The 22,927-nt window shown below is 37.3% G+C and overlaps 3 protein-coding genes across 3 annotated transcripts; 2 read left to right on the plus strand and 1 right to left on the minus strand.

Moving 5' to 3' along the window:
* Positions 1–356: 356 nt before the first annotated feature.
* On the minus strand, positions 357–4,179 carry LOC140755580 (uncharacterized). The gene is made up of 4 exons (XM_073090864.1): positions 4,005–4,179; positions 3,565–3,733; positions 2,861–2,992; positions 357–2,048 (listed from the first exon to the last, which is right to left on the minus strand). Exons 1-4 carry the CDS (start codon positions 4,108–4,110, stop codon positions 1,832–1,834), a joined length of 624 nt encoding a protein of 207 aa, XP_072946965.1. The 5' UTR covers positions 4,111–4,179; the 3' UTR covers positions 357–1,831.
* Positions 4,180–6,022: 1,843 nt separating this feature from the next.
* Cpsf5 (cleavage and polyadenylation specificity factor subunit 5) lies at positions 6,023–10,793 on the plus strand. Its single transcript, XM_073090791.1, has 4 exons — positions 6,023–6,484; positions 8,240–8,351; positions 8,772–8,862; positions 9,561–10,793. Exons 1-4 carry the CDS (start codon positions 6,261–6,263, stop codon positions 9,806–9,808), a joined length of 675 nt encoding a protein of 224 aa, XP_072946892.1. The 5' UTR covers positions 6,023–6,260; the 3' UTR covers positions 9,809–10,793.
* Positions 10,794–15,407: 4,614 nt separating this feature from the next.
* LOC140755510 (hatching enzyme 1.2) lies at positions 15,408–22,612 on the plus strand. The gene is made up of 8 exons (XM_073090800.1): positions 15,408–15,603; positions 16,422–16,509; positions 17,244–17,290; positions 17,864–18,077; positions 19,305–19,474; positions 20,140–20,290; positions 20,859–21,001; positions 22,481–22,612. Exons 2-8 carry the CDS (start codon positions 16,425–16,427, stop codon positions 22,601–22,603), a joined length of 933 nt encoding a protein of 310 aa, XP_072946901.1. The 5' UTR covers positions 15,408–15,603; positions 16,422–16,424; the 3' UTR covers positions 22,604–22,612.
* The last annotated feature ends 315 nt before the right edge of the window (positions 22,613–22,927 follow it).

Raw genomic sequence — 22,927 nt, forward strand, 5'->3', positions numbered from 1 at the left:
GGGTAGCGGCGCATCTATGACCGACCGTAAGTAGCAATCTATTCTTATCTGGGGTTGAATACAGATGTCCATACAGCAGTAGCTTACCATCAGGTGGACTGCATGCTCGTCTGATATTTCTATATTATAAAAAACTATGTAAATTATTAAGGTTATGATAAAATATAAAAACAACATAAACTTCGACAATATTTTTTTTATTTAGCACCAAACAAATTCGACGATTAACAATTAATTTATAACAAACCAACAATATATATTATGACAATATTATTATTTATATCCATATTACGTATTGTTAAAAATGTCTTAAAGGTGTTAAGAGATGGCGGTTATAGTCGGCTACAGATGCGCCGCTGCCCCTGAGGACTAAGCTGGAACGCCTCGGAAACGTTCTAATTATTTATATTATTTTTATTTTCCTACCAATAAAATATAATTATTATGGACGATATAACCAAATACATTTTCTTAATATAAACTATAGTTATAATATATTATTTACAGCTAGGAACTAATATTGTAAAAAGATTTATAATGGAATGTTTAGTTTTATATGCTGACCACAAACGTAGATCTTTTGTGGTTTGGCTATGGCACCACTGTCACACCTATTTCTGTTAACAGTGTAGCTGCTGTTCTGGTTTGAAGTGTGGTAGGAGACACTGTACGAGGTGTTCCTTAGTCCTCAGTAGCAGCTGTGACCTCAGGTAGGACTGACATCCTGTGTGGGGTTGTAGATGTCTATATGACAGTAACATCAGATGGATTGCTTCTATATTTCATGCGGACACTGTCGCATGAATATCTTTTATCAACCTCGGATAAGATTAGATTCTTAACCGAGGTCACAGCTGCTACTGAGGACTATGAGAACTAAGGAATGCCTCGTACAATCTCTCCTACCACACTTTAAGCCAGAACAGCAGTTACACTGTTATAACAGAAATAATTGCGACGTAGGGATAGCGATTTGAGATCGATTACTCAAAGACTCGATCTTTTGGAACAAAATAATCGATTATTTGAATCGATCTCCGGAAATGGATCCATTCAGTGAATCGATATTTCATCCTAGAAACTCGAAATTCGATTTCTTAGCAGTTGATTGAGTATTAAAAATTGTTATAGACATTTTTTGCAAACGGATACGTATTTCAGTGATTGTTTCGTGATGATGCTTTTTTTTATCGGAGATAGATTTTCGGAAAATCGATTTTATAGGTCTCAATTTTTATGTGAATCCATTTACCATACAATTCGAATCGATTCAAGAATCGATCTTTTCCGGAAAGATTCTCAATCCCTAGTGTGACGGTGGTGCGTCCGTCAAACCACAATCTACCATGTTCATAATATAACTTCTATAATGTTATAGTCCGCGTAAAACTGCTAGTCCGCTCTGAATATAGAAATGAATCGCGTCGCCATAGCACATTGTATGACTACACCTGCTCGCAACAACTTCAGAGCGGACTCGCAGTTTGGCGGGAACCTATACTCTGTATACATAGATTAGTAAAGATTACTCACTCCTAACAAGAAAATGTAACCAGTTTTGACAATTAAAATTGTCACTGTCATCTATTGTCTTATTTGAAAAATATTAAAAAAATGTAGTTTTTAGATTTTTTTCGATTTCGTGTTTTTGCACCACTTAACTGCGCATGTCGGCATTGCTGCGCGTAAATTACACCATGACAGCCATTAAATGGCTGAGAACTGTCAGCTGTTTAAGCCATTTAATAGCTTTGTTCAATTGCAAGGCGGTGAGATATCTATACTTATCTATGTCTATATAAGAAAACAGCTTTCAGCCATTACACATATGTCAGTCGCGTCTCATACATTTCCTCTTCTCCAACACAATCATGCTCTTCAACGCACTGGCAATATTGTACCTCATCTCATGAAACTTATTAATGGACAACCTATATATATTAGTTCTACCGTCCGTCAATTCAAATATCAGTATAATGTATGTGTCTCTGTGCAGAATCTCCTTTGTTCTTATTTCTGATGCGTTGTCTGCTTGTATGTTTGTTTGACTGCAAAAAAAAGGTTTCAAAATATAGGAAAAAAAGAAAGATAAATAATTTATTCAGAAAAAAAAACGAATATATTATAACTGTAGCAGTGATTAAGAAACCTAGCCAGAAGCCTAGTGGTTAAGAAACGCGGCCTCTCGATCGAGATTCAAAATTATGTGCGTACTAGAAATTAATTACCACTTGCTTAAACGGTGAAGGAAAACATTGTGAAGATACATGCATACCTGAGAGATTTATAAAAAAAAATCTAAAGGTATATGAAGTCTACCAATACGCACTTGTCCAGCGCGGTGGACTATGGCCTAATCCTTCTCATTCTGAGAGGAGACCCGTGCCCAGCAGTGAGACAGTAATGGGTTGTTGATGATGATGATAACTGTTATGCATGCGCAAATGAAACAACAAAACAAACATACAAAATTATTAGTGTGCATCATATTAGGTACACACCTATTTCTGTTATAACAGCAGTGTAGCGCTGCTGTGTTCCGGTTTGAAGTGTGGTAAGGGAGACATAGTTATGCCGAATTATTGTCATATGCCGAAGCGTTTCAATTCATGCAGTCCACCTGATAGTAAGTGGATACTGACACCCATGGACATCTGTAATAAACCCCAGATAAGATCCCTTGAGATTGGCTACAGATGCGTCACTATCTCTGAGGGCTAAGCTGGAACGTCTCGAAAAACTAACACGCAAGCAGCGCTCAACACAGCTGTTATAACAGAAATAGGTGTGACAGTGGTGCCGCCAGAGTCGAGACACAGAGAGTTCTACCACCCTTGTTTCAATTTTAAAAATCACATACCTTAATGAGACGTCAATTTTCCATTGCATACTAATGACGCCGGGCTTCACTCGCAAATGCCGCGGGATATTCTCATATAAACTGTCCACACATAATAATGTTGATAGTTCTGTAATGCAGTCTTGTGAAAATCTGTGAACAAGTGATAGGAATATAATGTACATTTTAAAAAAGCATATGTGTACTTATGTATAGTCTACAATTTGCTATTCGACGTGACTTGTTTCTATATTTAGAGCGGACTAGCAGTTTGGCGCGGACAAGACACAGGAGTAGCAGACAAGCATGCAGTCCACCTTATAGTAATTGGCTACTTTTGCCTCATAACAGCAGTTCAGCGCTGCTGTGTTCTGCATTGAAGGGTGTGGTAAGGAAAACATACTTATCCGAGGCGTTCCAGCTTGGTCCTCAGGGGTAGTGCATCTGTAAGCGACTTCAGGTAGGAATATCTAATTCTATCTGGAATTGATTACAGTTATCCATGGATGGCAGTAGCCACTTACCATTAGGCGGACTGCATGCTTTTCTGCTACTTCTGTATTATAAAAAAAAAATTGTCGAATTGAGAAACCTCCTCCTTTTTTTAAGGCGGTCAAAAAATACTCCTTCCCTCCCCTTTCACATGTGACGTTATTTATAAACCCCTAATATATCACAGGCATATTTCTTGCCGTCGAGTAATAAGGTTCAGTAACTTGTCTCACCGTAGCCCTTCCAAGAAAGTCCTCACATCCCCTTCATCCCAGGGCTCCCGTGTCGCGGAGCGGAGTCTCGCGACGTATCGCACCACGCTGCGGACGGCAGAGAACTTGTCTGTGCTCATCAGGCTCGCTGTGCGGCTGTCTGGAGTGCCTTCTAGCTCTTTTAGGGCCACTGAAAGTGAATGGTAGATTTATGTTTGAAAGTCTCAGTATAAATCTCTCCATGCTCCCAGACAAGCCCTTTAAAACTGGAACAGTAGCGCTATTGCTGTTATAACAGAGATAGGTGTGGCGGTGGTGCTTTCGGAGTTGAACCAAGAAGGCTTCTGTTACGTTATAAATATGTAATGTACTTGGTAGAAAACTTTTTCTGCAAGTCTAACTTATTAATCTATGGTCCAACTATTCGAAATTCAAATAAATTTCTTGGGAAATCAACTTACGGGCAACAAATGGCTTTATCTCTTTCTTTTGGATCTCTGGAGTAACAAACGACACTGTCACCCATTGTGAAGGACTTTCAGTTAATAATTCTAGCTGTTGGGACATTTTTAATATTTAATGAAATATATTACAAAAATAAAGTTCCAAAACAAAACAAATGTCAGTGTCTCCAGATTTTTTGACATTTGTAGATGTGTAAAAATAAACTTTGATTTGAATTCTAGTATATTGAGGTAGTAATGTAAAATTCCATTAAAAGTAGTAGCAGTTAATGTGTACTCTAATGTATAAAATGTATGGAATTTTAATTTCAAATTCAGTTTCAGTATATTGGCAATACCCGTAAATACAGTAATCATTTTTTTACATATGCAAATTTATAGAATGCAACAAAATATAATAAAGGAGATGTTTCATTTTCGGCCATCTCATGTACACTATATCTAAAAAACACGAATAATTTGTATAATTGAAGAAAAATACACATATATTTTGATAACCTAAAGTATTCCTGTTTAAAAATATTTAAAATAAGCATTTCTCATTGAAATATTAAATACGGCGGAATACTGTCAATTTCAAGTTTTCAAAACTGTCGATGTCGGTCAGGGAACCTATGTGTACCCCACACATAGGTTACTATACTATTTGGATGTCGGTAATTCTGTATTTCGCTGTTTTTGTCGTAAAGTTATTGTTACCTTAATACTTTACAACCTGGCTTTTGTTTTGGGTATCCCGTCATTATTTCTGAATTTAATTAATTATTTATAATAATAATAACAAAACCACCTTTTAAATAGTATCTGGTTTTATAGATGTAAGTGACATGTCAAATTAAAAAAGAAGAAGTTGTCAATTTGATATGTGTAAAAGTGGATATATACATATTATATAATAGTGGACTCCAATGTAAACGTTGAATAAATATGTACTGATGAGAAGATTCTATTTTAATCCTGAATATGTTTCTGCTCTGTGCTGCTTACGATTTTGGAGTGATTCTACCGTACTTGTTTACCCAACTTATGTTTTATGGACTCTTGTGATTTTCGTGCGATCGCTGTGGATTGTGTTGACAAGGATTCAATATCATCAGGTAAAATATACATCAGTTAGTTGTATTAATCGTGAAATAATCGTTAATAATTTTAAACTAGAGAAGCTAATCTTTTTACATTTCTCTTTTTTTAGATAATTACATTAACAAGACAAGGACATTCTTGGGATGACAAAATAATCAGTTATTATTGCAACTGCATCGCTGGGCAACGAACCGTACTCGTAGGTAGTTGCGCTCACATTATGACCATTGTTTGATGTTTGGGCTGAGCTCGTCACAGGATATTACAGAACCTGCTACATGATTGGATGAAAATATTGATAAGGGAAGATATTTAAAATGAATAAATAATGTATCTAAGTGAAGAATAAGTAAAATATTATCAAATGTGTACTTAAAGTTGTTTTATTTACACAATTAAATGTTTTAACTAAAATAAATTGGTATAGAAGTATGTACATATTTTGGTATGTTTGTTTTAAGTCAAGATTTATGAAAGTAAATATAATTAATGTTTATCAAATATAGGCATTGTTTCTCAATACATACAATACAATATTTATATATCTACGCCTTTTGCGTAAAAAATATATTAAAAAGTATATAATGTATATAGTAAGTTAAAATAGGATGACAGATGACATTTTTACGGTAATCACTACCGCCATGATGTTTTTCCACTGTTGTGTTGCAAGTTTAAGTGTAAATTATTGTTTTTTAACAATTAAACGAATATGATTTGAAGAGAATGCACCCCTAAGAATTGTTCTTTGCAAGTTTTCTTAGTTTTTAGTATAGTGTACAAAAGGTAGCCGGGAGCCCATACATTTTGAAACATCTCCTTTGTGTAATATTTTGTGAAAGCACGTCAAAAAATAATAATTTGTTATCTGTAAAAAAGTTACTTTTGCAACCTGTGATACCTAAACAATAGACAACGCAACCAAACGTGTCCCTATTTTGCATAGTCTGTGAACATGCCTAATGGCCGGGTCGTATTTTCACATCGCGTCCTATTTCATGTTTATTACTGTTTTGTTCAGTAAATACGTATTCTTTTGACTGTTACACTCAAATACTTGAGCATTGACCTTATTTCAAACTAAACTAACTAAATAAAAGCGTTTAAAAGTTAAAACAAAGTTGTGAACAGAACTTTATAGTGAAGTGAGAAGTGTGTGCGAACAACGAAATGGCGGCAGTCCAGGGCCCAGGGAGCAAGCCGTGGTCTCGACCAAACATGCAGCACCAAAACAGTCAAAATAGCTCGAGTTTAACGCTGCACAGGACGATAAACTTATATCCTTTGACAAATTACACTTTTGGCACCAAAGAGCCGTTGTTTGAAAAAGATGCGTCAGTTCCCGCCAGGTTTCAGCGGATGAGGGAAGAGTTCTCTAAAATCGGGATGAGGAGGTTCGTTGCATATATCGTTATTATAAACAAAACCGAAGGATGAGGTTCCATCCACATCAGCTTGACCCGTGGCGGTCCTCCACGGTTCGGTTTGCACGGTCATTTTTACCGCGTACGTGCAAAATGTGGAATGAACTTCCTCCTGAGGTATTCCCTCAGGACTATGACATGGGGCTCTTCAAGAGGGGTGTAAAAAGAGCTCTCCTTCAAAGCCGGCGATGCATTAGCGACTCCTCTGGTGTTGCAAATGTCCATAGGCGACGGTGACTGCTTTCCATCAGGTAGCCCGTCTGCCTTGTCGTTAGGTTAAATATAAAAAAAAGAAAAAGTGCCTATAATAGATTCGCATTTTGACTCCCAGTGCATGTTATGTATTCTCTTTCCAATCCTTCTGATCATGTTGAATGATTTGATGTCTTATTGAATGATTATAATTATTTGCTGCTTCAAACGAGGACTGCGAGTGTCCACCAGATTGTAAACTCACTAAACATATGTAACACTACAAAAAAATAATGGCAATATTCATTTTTCTAGAGTACATGGTATTTGAACTAACAGCATTGTAATACTAAAGAATAATAATAAGATACATACTACTAACGCCTGTAAATACTGGGTGAAAACTCCGGGAAGAGTCACAACTAGAGATGGGCAGAGGGTTTAAACCCGAAAATGGGTTTTTATTCGGGTATTTACTATTTTCATGCATATCTATCCTTTTTTAAGCGCAATTATTACTTTGATGATGATACTGTCATAGCAGTGATAGCCTAGTGGTTAAATAGCAGTGATAGCCTAGTGGTTAAGAAACGCGGCCTCTCGATCGAGGGGTCCGAGGTTCAAATCCCAGGCACGCACCTCTGATTTTCAAATTTATGTGCGTATTAGAAAATTAATTATCACTTGCTTAAACGGTGAAGGAAAACATCGTGAGGAAACCTGCATACCTGAGAGATTTATAAAAAATCTTAAAGGTATGTGAAGTCTACCAATACGCACTTGGCCAGCGCGGTGGACTATGGCCTAATCCTTCTCATTCTGAGAGGAGACCCGTGCCCAGCAGTGGGACAGTAATGGGTTGATGATGATGACTGTACTAAATATACACTGTAAAAAGACATTTCCAGCACCAAAATGCCATTTTATCACGCCATTATAGAGGCAGACTTAAGTAAGAACATTGCCCATATCTAGTCACAACATACATGTATTGACATTTTATATGCATAACATTTGCAAGTTTACCAAATAAATAAATAAATAAACGCTTTCTACACTCACAGCCCCACACTAGGATTCCCTGTGTCGTGGGTGTCATGGACACACACAGAGACAAATACACAAACACCCACACCGAAAAACAGAAATCTAAATTCATCATTTAGATATCTGTCTGGCCGGGGATCGAACCCGGGACCCTTCGCGCGTCAGACCGGCATGGTGACCACTCCGCCACGCGGGTCGGGATGTATGTAAATTCTATGGAATCAAGAATCAGTATTCACTTTTCTAATTCTATGTTCTTGCATTGTTCTTTAGTTTTTTTTATTTGTCTCACATTCAATATATTTCGTATATATTATACTCCGTGTAAAACTGCTAGTCGGCTCTGAATATAGAAATGAATCGCGTCGCCATAGCAAATTGTGTAACTACACCTGCTCGCAACAACTACAGAGCGAACTAGCAGTTTGACGAGAACTATACTTTAAGGAAGAAAATAAGGAAAAATCCCTACATAACCATTTCCAGATCAGTTGAAGGTGTCCTCCTGGTGCATGAGCATGGTCTACCCCATGTGCTTTTGCTGCAACTCGGCACAGCCTTCTTCAAGCTGCCAGGTGGAGAGCTAAACCCAGGAGAGGTTAGTATTTTTATAATATAGGAGTAGCAGACGAGCATTCAGTCCACCTGATGGTAAGTGGCTACTGCTGCCCATGGACATCTGTAATGAATTCCCACTTTCTAAGTTTCACGATACATACAATCTGAGATTGTTCAACTCAGAGGTGAATAGGATACTTCTAGGCAAGCAAGGACATCTGTAATAAACCCCAGATAGGATAAGATTCCTACCTGAGGTCGGCCATATATGCGCCGCTACCTAAGGACTAAGCTGGAACTCATCAGAAATGTATGTCTCTCATACACTTCAAACCAGAACCCAGCAGCGCTTAACACTGCTGTTATAACAGAAATATGAGTGGCGGTGGTGCCGCCGGATTCGAACCACAGAGGGTTCTACCACTTTCTAAAAATATTTATATGAGTTATTTGTTTTTAGGATGAAATTGAGGGTCTGAAGCGGCTACTCACGGAGACCCTGGGAAGACAGGACGGTGTTAAGCAGGAGTGGCTTATTGAAGACACCATTGGTAACTATGACTTATAACTTGACTTATTTTACTCATAAAGATGGATTTTTATTTGCAGGATATTTGTCATGTCATATCGAAATATTTGAAATTGTTGTCCCACTGCTGGGCACAGGACTTCAGAGTAAGGTATAGTCCGCGTAAAACTGCTAGTCCGCTCTGAATATAGAAATGAATCGCGTCGCCATTGCAAATTGTATGACTACACCTGCTCGCAACTTCAGAGTGGACTAGCAGTTTGGCGGGGACTAAAACCAAGTACGTTTAGGCCATTGTCCACCGTGCCAGCCAAGTGAATATTGATAGACTTCACACAACTAACTTTTTTTAGATTATTAATGTAGGTTTCAATTTTAAAGCTATTTTGATATCAATTTTAAAATATTATACCAACGCCCTCTCGATTGACGGGTCCGAGGTTCAAATCCCAGACGCATCTCTGATTTTTCAATGTTATGTGTGTATTAGAAATCAAATCATTTACTTTAACAGTGGGGGAAAACATCGTGAGGAAACCTGCATACCAGTGGGAACTTAAAAGAAAAGAGATCTCAAAGGTATGAGAAGTGTACCATTATGTACTTGGCCGGCGCGGTGGACTATGACCTGATCCTTATTCTGAGAGGAGACCGTGAAAGCAGTGGGACAATAATGTGTCGATGATGATGATGAAAATAATAATTATTAATTATTTTCAGGTAATTGGTGGCGGCCAAACTTCGAACCGCCCCAGTATCCGTACATACCACCGCACATCACGAAGCCGAAGGAGCACAAACGCCTCTTCCTAGTGCAATTGCAAGACAGAGCCCTGTTCGCGGTACCCAAGAATTATAAGCTTGTAGCAGCACCTTTATTCGAGTTATATGACAATGCCCAAGGGTACGGACCGATCATATCCTCGCTGTCCCAGAGCTTGTGTAGATTTAATTTTGTGTACATGTGAGTGAGATAGTTGGGGTTGGCGTGGACAAGTTTGAAGTGGAAGTGAGCGAGCATGAAGTTCTGATGGTGAGTGGTCCTGTCATATCGTCCCCTCATTAATGATGTGCCGAGTCGGCCATTTTTGGTATTCGAGTACTTTAGTACTCATATAAAAAAGAATCGAGTCAGTACTCGAGTCCAAAGTATTTACAAAGTACTCGAGTACTTTGCAACATACAGTCCAATAGCACGGCAGAGCAAAAAAAAAAAAAACGCCCCTCATTACACAAAATTAAACAAGTTTTTACTTGTACGAGTAGTAGTTGTAGTGTACGAGTATCGTCAGTATTCGAGTATCACTGGTACTCGAGTATCACTATTGGTACTCGAGTATGCGAGTTTATGTAAGTACTCGAGTACTGACTCGACTCGACCTGACTCCGCACATCTCTACCCCTCATATGTATAATATCGTAACCCACAAAAGTATATTTTCGTTTTCGTTGCTTAAATTGCCTTTTTTTAATGTTCTATCAACATAAGTAATATTATAAAGCGTATAAAATAAAATATATATACCAAATTTCATAGAAATACTTGCAGAAATGCAGATTTTATTTGCATTTTAGCATATTGGAAACTTTGAAGCGCTCTCCTGTAAAGTTGTCATTTTGTTTACGATATTATACATAGGATGCTTCGATCGGTTGGTTAGTCGACCCAAGATTGAAGGTGGAATCCTCTGTGGTTCGACTCCGGCGGCACCACCGCCCACCTATTTCTGTTAACAGCAGTGTAGCGCTGCTGTGTTCTGGTTTGAAGTGTGGGAAGAGACAGACTTTTCCGAGGCGTTCCAGCTTAGTCCTCAGGGATAGCAAAGCTGTGGCCGACCTCAGGTAGGAATATCTGATCCTATCTGGGGTCGATTACAGATGTCCATGGGCGGCAGTAGCCACTTACAATCAAGTGGACTGCATGCTCGTCTGCTACTCCTATATTATAAAAAAAAAAAACGATATTTGCGAAAAAAAAACATTTTGACAAAAAGTGGAGTTGGCTGATTTGTGAATTAAGGTTAGACAATCCCAGATTGAAGGTAGCTGAGCCAGATTGACTAAGCTGGAACAACTCAGATAAGTATGTGTCTTACCACACTTCAAACCAGAACACAGCAGCTTAACACTGCTGTTATAACAGACAAAGGTGTGACGGTGGTGCCGCCGGAGTCGAACCACAGAGAGTTCTACTACCTTAAAAATAATAATCAATTTTTGGTAGACAAAACATTAGATAGATTGATTATTGATAATGGTCGATACTTGACTTTTATCAATTCTAAAGGTACCAATGATTCGACCAGGGAGGTACCACCGTCACACCTATTTCTAGCGTGAAGCAGTTCCGTGTGAATGGAAGGGTGTGGACTGACTTACATGTGAGGAGACTAGTCCTCAGGAGTAACGATGATCAGCTTCAGGTAGAACCTGCTCTATATGGAGCTGGTTACAGATGTCCATACGACAGTGTTACCATCAGGTGGACTGCATGCTCGTTTGCTACTTTTACGCCCGTTATTGATATTCAATCCATCCATTGTAGCCTACCAAAGATCGACACGACAATAACTATATAACAGTAGTGTTAAGCTGCTGTGTTCTGGTTTGAAGTGTGGTAAGAGACATACTGTTTATAGGCGTTGCAGGTTAGTCCTCAGTAGCAATACTGTAACTGACCTCGGATAGGAATCTAATCTTATCTGGGATTGATTACATGTCTACGACAATACTTACCATCAGGTGGACTGCATGCTCGTCTGCTACTCCTGTATTATAAAAAAAATCGATCGTAATTGTTAAGTTTCGATTTATGGTATGCAATTGGATGGATTGAATATTAATAATAAGGGATAATAAACAATCCACTGTTATGTCTACATGAGAGATATGTCTCCCACGCTGCCCCATCGTATGTAATGTTTTTACAATAAATTTGTAATACTTAGAACGTGTCGTGTATTAGATATAAGATACTGACTAAAATATGAAGAAAAGAAATCAACGTGTTTCATTTTTGTACCTCAAGAAAGAAGACTGTTTTTAATTTTAAGGGTAGTTTTAGTTTTAAATAATTTTAAGTTTAAATTTTAAATGAGCAGTGATATCCTAGTGCAGGGGTTCCCAATCTTTTATTCGCCGCGGCGCAGTTACAAGTTCAATATTTTTTCACGGTCCCCTGTAATTTGGATATTCATGGATTCATGTTAAATTTGGATATTAATTTTGAACCGACAACCAAAACGCCAGTACTTGTGGTGTCCAAAAATTAGTGGATCGACTCACGGCGCCCCTCTTTACTTTCCACGGCGCACCAGGGCGCCGCGGCGCACACTTTGGGAACCCCTGTCCTAGTGGTTAAGATGTGCCTCTTGATCGAGGGGTCCGAGGTTCAAATCCCAGGCACGCACCTCTGATTTTTCAATTATGTGCGTATTATAAGATTATCACTTGCTTAAACGGTGAAGGAAAACATCGTGAGGAAACCTGCATACCTGAGAGTTTTATAACAAAAAATACTCTAAAAAAAGTTATGTGAAGTCTACCAATACGCACTTGTCCAGCGCGGTGGACTATGGCCTAATCCTTCTCATTCTGAGAGGAGACCCGTGCCCAGCAGTGGGACAGTAATAGGTTGATGATCATGATGTAGTTTTATAGAATTTTCGTTCTGTGATTATTAAATATGTATTTATATTTTATTATTTAGATTATGACTAGGGGTCATCTGTATGTTGAAATTTTTTTTTTTAAGTATATTTTTTTTTATTAAATAATTTGTTATTACAGCAACTACATAAATACATACATCATGAAACTTTAAAATGTCTACTAGCTCAATCTACTATTTAAATAACGAATGCATAGTTATAAATAAAATTTGAAAACATTAACAATTATTGCGATGTCGTCGAAGTTACATGAATATTCAAAAAAATTACCTATAATAATGGAACTAGTACAAAAATGTAAGAGCCAGACATACTAACTACTATAACAAATTAATATAAAGTTTGAAAATAATCTATGTACTAGTATTTATGTATCTATAAGGAATAAATAATTACTTTTTTTCCTTAAAAAAAGAATTAAAAAATCATGCTAAAATCTCAAAAGGAAAATTGTTAATCCTGACGATCCTGATGAGGAGAATAGGACAAAATTTTTAAAATCGTATATTGTCTTCGGTTCTTGATGGTTGTTCAAAATTTTGAATTAATCTGACCGTTCAAAGTGGGTAAACATTTAGTTCAAAGATTCCGTTACATACATATAGTTCGCGCCAAACTGCTAGTCCGCTCTGAAGCAGTTGCGAGCAGGTGTAGTCATACAATTTGCTATGGCAACGCGATTCATTTCTATATTCAGAGCGGACTAGCAGTTTTACGCGGATTATACTGCATACAGGTCAAACTATTTTATAAGCTTCACTGTAGCGTGGTATTGGAAGAACTTATTCCTCAGGGGTAGCTATACTGTGGTCTGCTGAGGTAGGTTTTACCTGAGGGTAGAACTGTAATCAGTGTACGAAGCCGTGACCTTACCATCAGGTGGACTGCATGCTCGTCTGCTACTCAAATTATATAATAACATGTATGTGAAAAATTTAAACGCAAAACCTGTGCATTTACGGATGACCCCTTGTATATACCAAAGATAGTATTAGAAAAACTTTATACAATGTAGTGTTTTTATTGACTTTATAAGAAGAGGTAATGTCATTCTAAGACTTATGTAAGCCATACACTAAAGGAGAAAATCGTCAGCTACTAAAAGGTTCATGGATTTTCAAGAGAAGAAATGAAGAATATATTTTAATATTCTAACTTCAAGCCAATATTGTTTCACTGGGAACAGTGGAGAATTAATAAAAATGCCTTGTCTTTTATTTTTAAGCACCTTTTTCTAATCATTATCATGAACATTTTAATTCGAAAATTAGTGGCAATTATTATTTGTAAGAAAGCTATGATAGCCTTAGAGATTGGCACTCGAACTCTCAGGGGGCCCAAGGCTCGAATCGACACGACAGACCTTACATTTTTCAAAGCTTGCGTATCGTAATATAGAGCCCTGTGACAGACGGACAGACAACAGAGGTATAGTAATATGGTATAATGCTGTATTTCTTGAGTATATCACAATAAAAGAAACATTTAGAGGAAGATGATATATTTCAATAAATATTTCAAACATTTGGTTTCCGGCCAAAACTCGAATCTCTCGCCACGTCGCACCGCACCAAAGATTCAAAATCACTCTGCCACAATGATTCCGTACTTACAATGACGTTTTATACTGCGTACTTACCATTTGGATAGGGAACTCTAAAAGTACAAAAGATTGCCACATGAACATTGTAGTATTATTGTGTTTCGTCTAAATTAATGTTAAGTTTCTATGCATACATAATAGGTTTCTATTTTTTCTTTGAAAAAAGGGGTTGACGAAAATACAGCCTGATTTCTAGCATCAGTCTTATCGCCAAGTTTAGTTACATGTTTTCATTTATGGGATTGCATTAAACTTATACAAAATTGAAGTATTTTTTATAGATCATAAAGTTTTATTTCCTTGTCGAGATGCGTGGTTTGCTGGCGTGTTTGTTTTTAATAAAATTTAGCTGTGGCATGGTATGGGATAAAGGCGTTGTGCACTATACTATTAATAAGTTGGATTATGGTAAGTTTATACTTAATTTTAGGCAAAAATAAGTAGGTAAGTTCGATTACGCAAGTAATTTCAATTCGACCTTAGGCATTCATTTCTATTTGGGATGGATTAAACAAATTTCCATGAGCGACAGTAATCGTGCCATGAAATATAGACCGTTTTGGATAATTTGATCAAATGTATTTTTATTTTAGAATTATTATTTTTTATAGTATTGGAGTAGCAGACAAGCATACAGTCCACCTGATGGTAAGTGGCTACTGTCGCCCATGGACATCTTTAATCAACCCCAGATAGGATTAGATATTCCCACCTGAAGTCGGCCACAAATGCGCTACTCCTGAGCACTAAGCTGGAACGCCTCGGAAAAGTATGTCTCCCTTACCACACCCTTCAAACCGAAACAGCAGCGCCTAACACTGCTGTTATTAGGTAGAAATAGGTAGTACCCTCTTTGGTTCCTTTCCGGTACCACCGCCACACCCATTTCTGCCTATTAACCGTAAGCGCTGCTGTGTTCTAGTATAAGGGTATCTCCCTTACCACACTCTTCAAACTAGAACACAGCAGCGCTTACGGTTAATAGGCAGAAATGGGTGTGGCGGTGGTACCGGAAAGAAACCAAAGAGGGTACTTTTACGAGGCGTTCCAGCTTAGTCCTCCATACTTGTTCAGGCATTCCAACTTAGTCGTCAGGTAACGGGGCAACTGTAAGCAACTTCGGAGAGAATCGGATGTTATCTGTGGTTGATTACAAATTTCCTTGCGCGGCAGTAGCCACTTATCATGAGGTGGACTACATGCACGTCTGCTACTCCTATAATATTAAACAAAAACTAGTCGGACAATACTAAGGTTTATGTACCTATACTTATTTTTCTGATAAGAAAATACTAAAATTCTAGATGTACACTCCCAAGAGGTGATTACAACAACATTATCCAAACTGCAAGAAGAGATCTGCATCAAATTCTTTCTGCAATCTGGGAAGAATTTGCCCTCTAAAGACGAAAAACTTTTGTATATTGGCAACCCAGATAAAATTAAAACTTGCCAACCTAATAATTATGATTTCGATAGTTCGATTATTGTAAGTAAGCAATGATACACTTACAAATTTAATTATCTACGTTTTGTTACTTCCTAACTCACAGAACACCTATACTCCTTCCTAACTAAATTAAACTTTTTTTCGAAATGAAAAGACTAACAACGCTGGCCCGATTATATTTGGCGCCAAAATTGTATGATATTATTTTCGAATTGTGAAGATGGAACTATTTGGGACAGTGGTGTAGTGTAGTTAAAGCTGCCTGGGGGCGCAAGATAAATTTAAAAGTTTTTCTCATAGATTAGTAAAGATTACTCGCTCCTAACAAGAAAATGTAACCAGTTTTGAGAATTGAAATAGTTGCCACGTCTCCGAGCTAAAATGTCCCTAAAATATTTGAAATAATTATTTATTTATTATGTAAATTACGCAGTATTACTTATTTATTCCTAAATTTTCTCTAAAAATGTTTTTATTCGTCAAGGATTAAAAAAAAGAAATTACTAATAAGCCGTTTGTGGCTTCATTTAATTTCAAGGCGGCGAAGTATCTTTACTAATCTATGGTTTTTCTAAAGGAAATACACGTTACCTTACGAGAAATGTGCTTTTTCTTATTTTTTACCGCGCCAAAAAGCCGACACCAGGAACTACGCCAGACTGTATCACACATTTTCACCAATTATCTGAGAGATTCGTGATATTGTATATTATGGTACCATCGAATAGAGTTCCCTATAAAGATTTGGTTACATTATCGTATTGTATCTACGCAGTAAATATAATAGTGCTAATGAAGCTAAATAGTTTTGATTATGTTATGTTATACATTTAAGTATCTATATAATATAATTTCAGTTAATGCCAATAGGATACAGATGTCTTAATAGTAAAGCAATCGCCAGATATATAGCAGAGATGTTAAGAGCTAGCATTATGCATACCGGTAAGTTGATTCTCAGTGTAGGACCTTTATACCCGAAACCATTACACAGGTCGCTTATATTATATACCCTTCAGACGTTTTACGATAAAAAAGAATGAACAAACATTCGATGAGGACCCTTTCTTGTCACGCGGGTTTGTGTCGTGCGGACTCGTGCGTATCTAACCGTATGCGTGAATTAATCTACTGCAGTTTCTGACAGGAAAATCTACATCCACACATGCAAAGCTGAGCCGCACAATATACGCGTGATAGAAAGAAATCCTTAAACTAGGTGTTTATTTACTTACAACTACAATAGCGAAAAAACTGAAATAAGTAGATATCATTTTACTTTTAATGTTATAAATTAATTATAAAAAAAATTAGATAACTAATATAATTGTATCAGCAAGCAGTGATAGTGAGAGCGGCTTCTTGATCGAGGGGTCCGAGGTTCAAATCCCAGGCAGGCACGCTCTGATTTTTCAGTTATGTGCGTATTAGAAATTAATTATCACTTGCTAAACGGTGAAGGAAAACATCGTGAGAAAACCTGAATACCTGAGAGATTTATAAAAAAAAATCTCCAAGGTGTGTGAAGTCTACCAATACGCACTTGTCCAGCGCGGTGGACTATGGCCTAATCCTTCTATTTCTGAGAGGAGACCCGTACCCAGCAGTGGGACAGTAATGTGTTGATGATGATGATGAATATATATTTTTTTATTACATCCCCTGTAAACTTCTTTCAGTAACAACTATAAACAGTTACGACTTAATTCAAAAGTTCAAAGATAAGGTAAGTGACATTTGAATATTTCAAAGTTGCCAGACATTGAATCCCAATTACCATTACTCTCAGCACCTATTATTTTCACCATCAACTATATGATTATTATAAAAGGCTTACCAAAGATCTTCTCACAGTAAGAGTTGCAACATCGTCTAGCTATGCGATATCGTGAAATTCTAACATATTGTGGGTCACAAAAAAATACACGATTTCGATAGTGGGTGTGGAAGAATCCTGTTAGACTCCTGCGGCACCGCCACCACACCTTTTTTTGTCTATTAACTGCAGTGTTAAGCGCTGCTGTGTTCTGGTTTGAAGTGTGGTAAGGGAGACATACTTATCCGAGGCGTTCCAGCTTAGTCCTCAGAGGTACCGGCGCAACTGTGGCCGATCTTAGGTAAAAACTAATCCTTATGTAAGGTTAATTACAGTTGTTCATGGGCAGACTTACCAGGTGGCTGGGTGACCTCAGGTAGGAATGTAATCTTATCTAGGGTTGATTACAGATGCCCATTCAGCAGAAGCCACTTACCATCAGGTGTCCTGCTCGTCTGCTACTCTTATATTTAAAAAATCTAGGAGCTGGACCCGTCGTATCCAACGCTACTCTCATCGATCGATCGCAACTTCATCAATGCCCATTACCACCAAGAGTGTGGTGGGCTAACACAGTTGGTGGCGCGGCGACGCGGGGAAGGAGAACCGATGCAACTCAGCGAGGAGAATATAGAGTACTATGAGAATAAGCTGTGGCCTCTAGGTGTCGTCTTGTACGCCGTGGATGAGAAGCTACGTAAGTAGAAATAAAAAAATAATTCGCCAATAAGTCGAACTCGCATATGGGGGCTTCCGTACCACCAAATGTTTATTATTTTTAGAATTCCGTACCCAAAGGGTAAAAACGGAACCCTATTACTAAGACTTCGCTGTCTGTCCGTCTGTCACAGGGCTCTATCTCTGGAACCGTAATTTTTACGGAGGATGCATAACAGTGGCCGCTATAACAGCAAATACTAAAATGAAATAAAGTTGAATATTAAAGGGGGTCTCCATACAACAAACCGGTTTTTTCCGGCATTTTTAGATCTAACTCGTAAACTGTACTAGGTAGACAGTTGAATTTTTTACAATCCGTTTAATACTATAATTGCTATTATAATAAATACAAATATTAACAAAAAAACATATTTTAATATGCTTACTTTATAAAAATAAGTAAAATATAATGAATATTTAGTGGAACGCAAGCCTCCATGTGCGAGTTCGACTCGTACCTACTTGGCGAATTATTTACTTGTTTTTTTTTCATTATATTATTCAACTGCCTTCCTAGTACGGTTTAACAGTTAGATGGAAAAATGCCGATAATACCGGTTTGTTGTATTGAGACCTCCATTAAAATATTCAATTCTTTGTATTTCTTGTTATAGCAGCCACCATTATGCATCCTCTGTAAAAATTTCAAGTGTCTATCTATTACAGTTCAAGACATAGAGCCCTGTGACAGAGGGAAATCCAGCGTAGTATTAGTAATAGGGTTCCGTTTTTACCCTTTTGGTACGGAACCCTAAAACTGTGTGTTTCCTTCGTTTTGGAGTAGAATCCTTTGTGGGTTGATTCCGGCGGCACCACCTCTACACCTATTTCTGCCTAATAACAGCAGTTTTCAAAGCTGCTGTGTTCTGGTTTTAAGAAAAGAGACGTTTGAATTGATAATAGCAGACGAGCATGCAGTCCACCTGATGGTAAGTGGCTTCTGCTGTGCATGGACATCTGTAATAAACCCCAGAAAAGATAAGTCCTGAATTCGGCCATAGTTGCTTTGGTATCCCTGAGGACTAAGTGGAACAGCTAAGTAAGTATGTCTCCCTTACCACACTTCAAACCAGAACACAGCAGCTTAACACTGCTGTTATAACAGAAATAGGTGTGGTGGTGGTGCCGCCGGAGTCGAACCACAAGCTACCACCTTTAAAGGTTCTTTTTACACGTATTTTTAATTATTATTATATATTAGGAGGTACGAAAGACTACGCTATCTTAAAGTACGCAATGACATCGATAGAGTTATCGACGTGTATTGTTTTCGAGGAGTATAAAGATGACCAAGTGTTATTGCCCAAAAGTATGCTTTGGTTCACGGAAGACGGGGAAGATACGCCGTTATACGGGTTTCAGGACGGGAATCAGGTAAGGATTTCGGCCTAATTATATAAACTTTAAGCAGTAATAGCCTAGTGGTTAAACTCGCCCTCTTGATCGAAGGGATCTTGATCTTTTTTTTTTAGTATAGGTGTACCGCCTTTAATTTTTCTGCACATCCCTAAGAGAAATGCTAATTAGCATTAAGCCCGCCTTTTGCACCACATTGTTTTTAAAAGGTCAATAAAGAGTAAATAAATAAAAATAAATAAGGGTCCGAGCTTTAAATCCTAGGCACGCAAGTGAGTTTCAAAGTATATAACTTTGCGAAAATAAAGTATTAGAAAATAATGATCACTTGCTTAAACGATGAGGGTAAACATCGTGAGGAAACCTGCATACTCGATAAATATAAATAAAAAGTTTTAAAAGGTATGCGAAGTCTACCAATACGCACTTGGCCAGCGGTGGACTATGGCCTAATCCTTCTCATTGAGAGGAGACCCGTGCCCAGCAGTGGGACAGTAATGGGTTGGTGATGATACATACATTTTGGAAGTTGTTAGAAGGTTCGACCCCGCTAAGATTTACAATTTGCTGTTGCGACGCGACTCGTTTCTATATTCGGAGCGGACTAGTAATTTGGCGCGGATTTTACCTCCCCGTACTATACTGGTTTTACCTTTTAAACTGCTCATAATATTTTTTTACAGACAATAAATTTAAACAAAATGGCCACCGGAGCGCCTGGGCACACGGCACATACAATAAACAATTTAATGAGAGTACTTGGTGTTCATATGATGTCAAATCGCTTTGATAGAGATAATTATGTTACAATTAATTGGAAGAATGTTGTAAGGGGTAAGTTTTAGTATGTCTTATATTCAGCAGTGTTAGTCTAATGGTCTAAAAACTCGGCTTATCGAACGAGGGGTCCGAGGTTCAAATCCTAGGCACGCATCTCTGATTTTTCAAAGTTATGAGCGTGTTAGAAATTAATTACCACTTGCTTAAAACGGTGAAGGAAAACATCGTGAGGAAACCTGCATACCTGAGAGATTTATGTAAAAAAATCTCAAAAGTATGTGAAGTTTATAAATAGGCACTTGGCCAGCACGGTGGACTATGGTCTAATCCTTCTCATTTTGAGAGGAGACCCGTGCCCAGCAGAGGACAGTAATGGGTTGATGAGAATATTCATACTTTAAACTTTTCCGAGGCATTCTAGCAAAGTCCTCAAGGGTAACGGCATACGTGTGGCCGACCTCAGGTAGGAACATAATCCTATCTGGGGTTGATTACAGATGTCCATACGGCAGGAGCTTACCATCAGGTGGACTGCATGCTCGTCTGCTACTCCTATATTATATAAAAAAAAACTGTTATAATGAATGATTTTATTGGTAATGACGTAATGATTTTATTTTAGGTAAAGAATACTTATTAGAGAAAGCACCACAAGAAGCGTGGTTGGTACGTATGGGGTATGACTTCGATAGCGCGACGCACGCGCCAGCGAACTATGTGTGTGAGGGGTGCGAACTTGGGAGCACTACTGTGCAACCGTTACAGGTAATTACAAACTTGCTGTCATATTAATAAGCAATCTATCCATTTTTTACTAACCTAAAATCGATATTTGACAACTTCTTCATAATGGACAGTCAAATTTCGATCTTTTAGCTTTCGATTATCGATTTACCAATTTCCCAAAGTAAAAAGGTTTTAGATTTTACGTTAATTTAATTACCAAAAATATAATCTCAATAGTTAGACCTTTATTTATGTTTTGCAATTAAAAAGTATTATATTTTTAGCACCAGAAGTGGAAAATTATCAAAAAAATAATAATAAAAAAGTAACAGAAAAGTTCATTTATTGAAAAATAACAATTTAAATAAAAATTAAATCAAATAAGATCTAAGTAAAATCGACACAAATAAATAACGAAACCAAATACTGCAAACTTCAAGGAAATTAAATAACAAATAAAGAAAAATTAGAAACAAAAATGGCTTACATGACCTTAATGACGATCTACACTGATTTTCCCAAACGTCCGTACATTCCAGCGCTGACGAGCAAAATGTCCCTTTAATTCTGAGTACCCTCCTTATATAGCCAATCGACAGGTAGTTGATGACGTTGCATGCGAACTCCTTACAATATATTATTAAACATTCGCAATAATATGATGAATATTGATGAAAATATTCATAAAAATTCCCACTTTCTATGTAGCTTTGACAAGCTAGCAACATTATGATCACAATATAAGGATCTATAATATTTGTACTGTGTTATGTGTACTGGATTTTTTTGGGAGCACCATAAAAATAGATTGATTATTAATAACGGGCCATAATATTATTAACATTTGTAGTTGTATATGTTTTACTGCTTTATGAGTGTTTTTTACGATGCACGCGGACTATATTGCGGAAGTCATACCTTACGTCATAACCGCTGACAAATATGACAACCTAACAGAAAGGATAAAAATGCGTTCAGTGTACGCTTATAATTCCCGCTTTACATACTCACCGAGTGCAACTCGTGCGAATATGTAGACAGCCCACTCAGTGCTCACCTCGCTGCTATATTGTTCTTCAAAAGAATTTTGCGACTTTCCTCGTGCGCATCATTTACATACTCGTCATAGTTAGGCGACTTACTTGGCCTATTATTCGTCAGTATCTAAACCCGACATAACCTATTTTTAAAGTGGTAAAAACAGGATGCATTCTTTTACCTTATTTTAATAGAAAAGATGCAATAATTAAAATTTATTTTGTTATTTTATGAATATAATTATTTATCTTTAATATGCAATTATAAATACAAAATTTCCCATATATTTTTATAAATTCCGTGAAAGAAATCTTAAGTGCTTACATAAGTATGTCCACGTTAAACAACTAGTCCGCTCTGAATATAGAAATGAATCGCGTCGCCATAGCAAATTGTATGACTACACCTGCTCGCAACAACTTCAGAGCGGACCAGCAATTTGGCGCGAACCATACACAATCCCTTTTTTAATAATTTCAGGACCATCTATGGCAAAAGACGATGTCAATGGGCCACAAGACAGAATTGAGTGATGCAGATGTGCAGTTCTTAAATATGTTATATGGAAAACAATGTCAGAATAGATTTGTGTCTAAGAAATAAAGAATATAACCTGAAAATAACTTATTTTACAAACTCCCTCCTAACCAATATATTTTTTATTAAGTTTAATGCTATTATTTACCTAATACTGTCCCACTGCTGTGCACGGGTCTCCTCTCAGAATGAGAAGGATTAGGCCATAGTCCACCGCGCTGGACAAGTGCGTATTGGTAGACTTCACATACCTGTAAAAACTTTTTTGGACCTTAAGTTTCCGAAGAGGTTTTTTCAAATAAGTTAGGAAAAAAAACAAGTTTATAATATTTCCAAAGTAATATTTTATTTTGTTCGAGAGAATTCTTACTATTAAAGATTTTATAAAGG

The sequence above is a fragment of the Epargyreus clarus genome, unplaced genomic scaffold, assembly GCF_041222505.1.
Source record: "Epargyreus clarus isolate Ecla_fem2 unplaced genomic scaffold, WU_Ecla_fem_2.2 ptg000033l, whole genome shotgun sequence".
Classification (NCBI taxonomy): Eukaryota; Metazoa; Arthropoda; class Insecta; order Lepidoptera; family Hesperiidae; genus Epargyreus; species Epargyreus clarus.

Bases quoted from the DNA above. Each gene is read 5' to 3' on its own strand.
- LOC140755580 (XM_073090864.1), bottom strand. From the start codon at position 4,110: ATGTCCCAACAGCTAGAATTATTAACTGAAAGTCCTTCACAATGGGTG. The intron at 3,734-4,004 runs GTAAGTTGATTT...ATTCACTTTCAG, and splicing joins GATAAAGCCATTTGTTGCCC to TGGCCCTAAAAGAGCTAGAA. The intron at 2,049-2,860 runs GTATGTGATTTT...TTTTTTTTGCAG, and splicing joins AAAATTGACGTCTCATTAAG to TCAAACAAACATACAAGCAG.
- LOC140755510 (XM_073090800.1), top strand. From the start codon at position 16,425: ATGCCAATAGGATACAGATGTCTTAATAGTAAAGCAATCGCCAGATAT. The intron at 19,475-20,139 runs GTAAGGATTTCG...ATTTTTTTACAG, and splicing joins GGTTTCAGGACGGGAATCAG to ACAATAAATTTAAACAAAAT. The intron at 20,291-20,858 runs GTAAGTTTTAGT...ATTTTATTTTAG, and splicing joins TTGGAAGAATGTTGTAAGGG to GTAAAGAATACTTATTAGAG.
- Cpsf5 (XM_073090791.1), top strand. From the start codon at position 6,261: ATGGCGGCAGTCCAGGGCCCAGGGAGCAAGCCGTGGTCTCGACCAAAC. The intron at 6,485-8,239 runs GTTCGTTGCATA...AACCATTTCCAG, and splicing joins TCTAAAATCGGGATGAGGAG to ATCAGTTGAAGGTGTCCTCC. The intron at 8,352-8,771 runs GTTAGTATTTTT...ATTTGTTTTTAG, and splicing joins GAGAGCTAAACCCAGGAGAG to GATGAAATTGAGGGTCTGAA.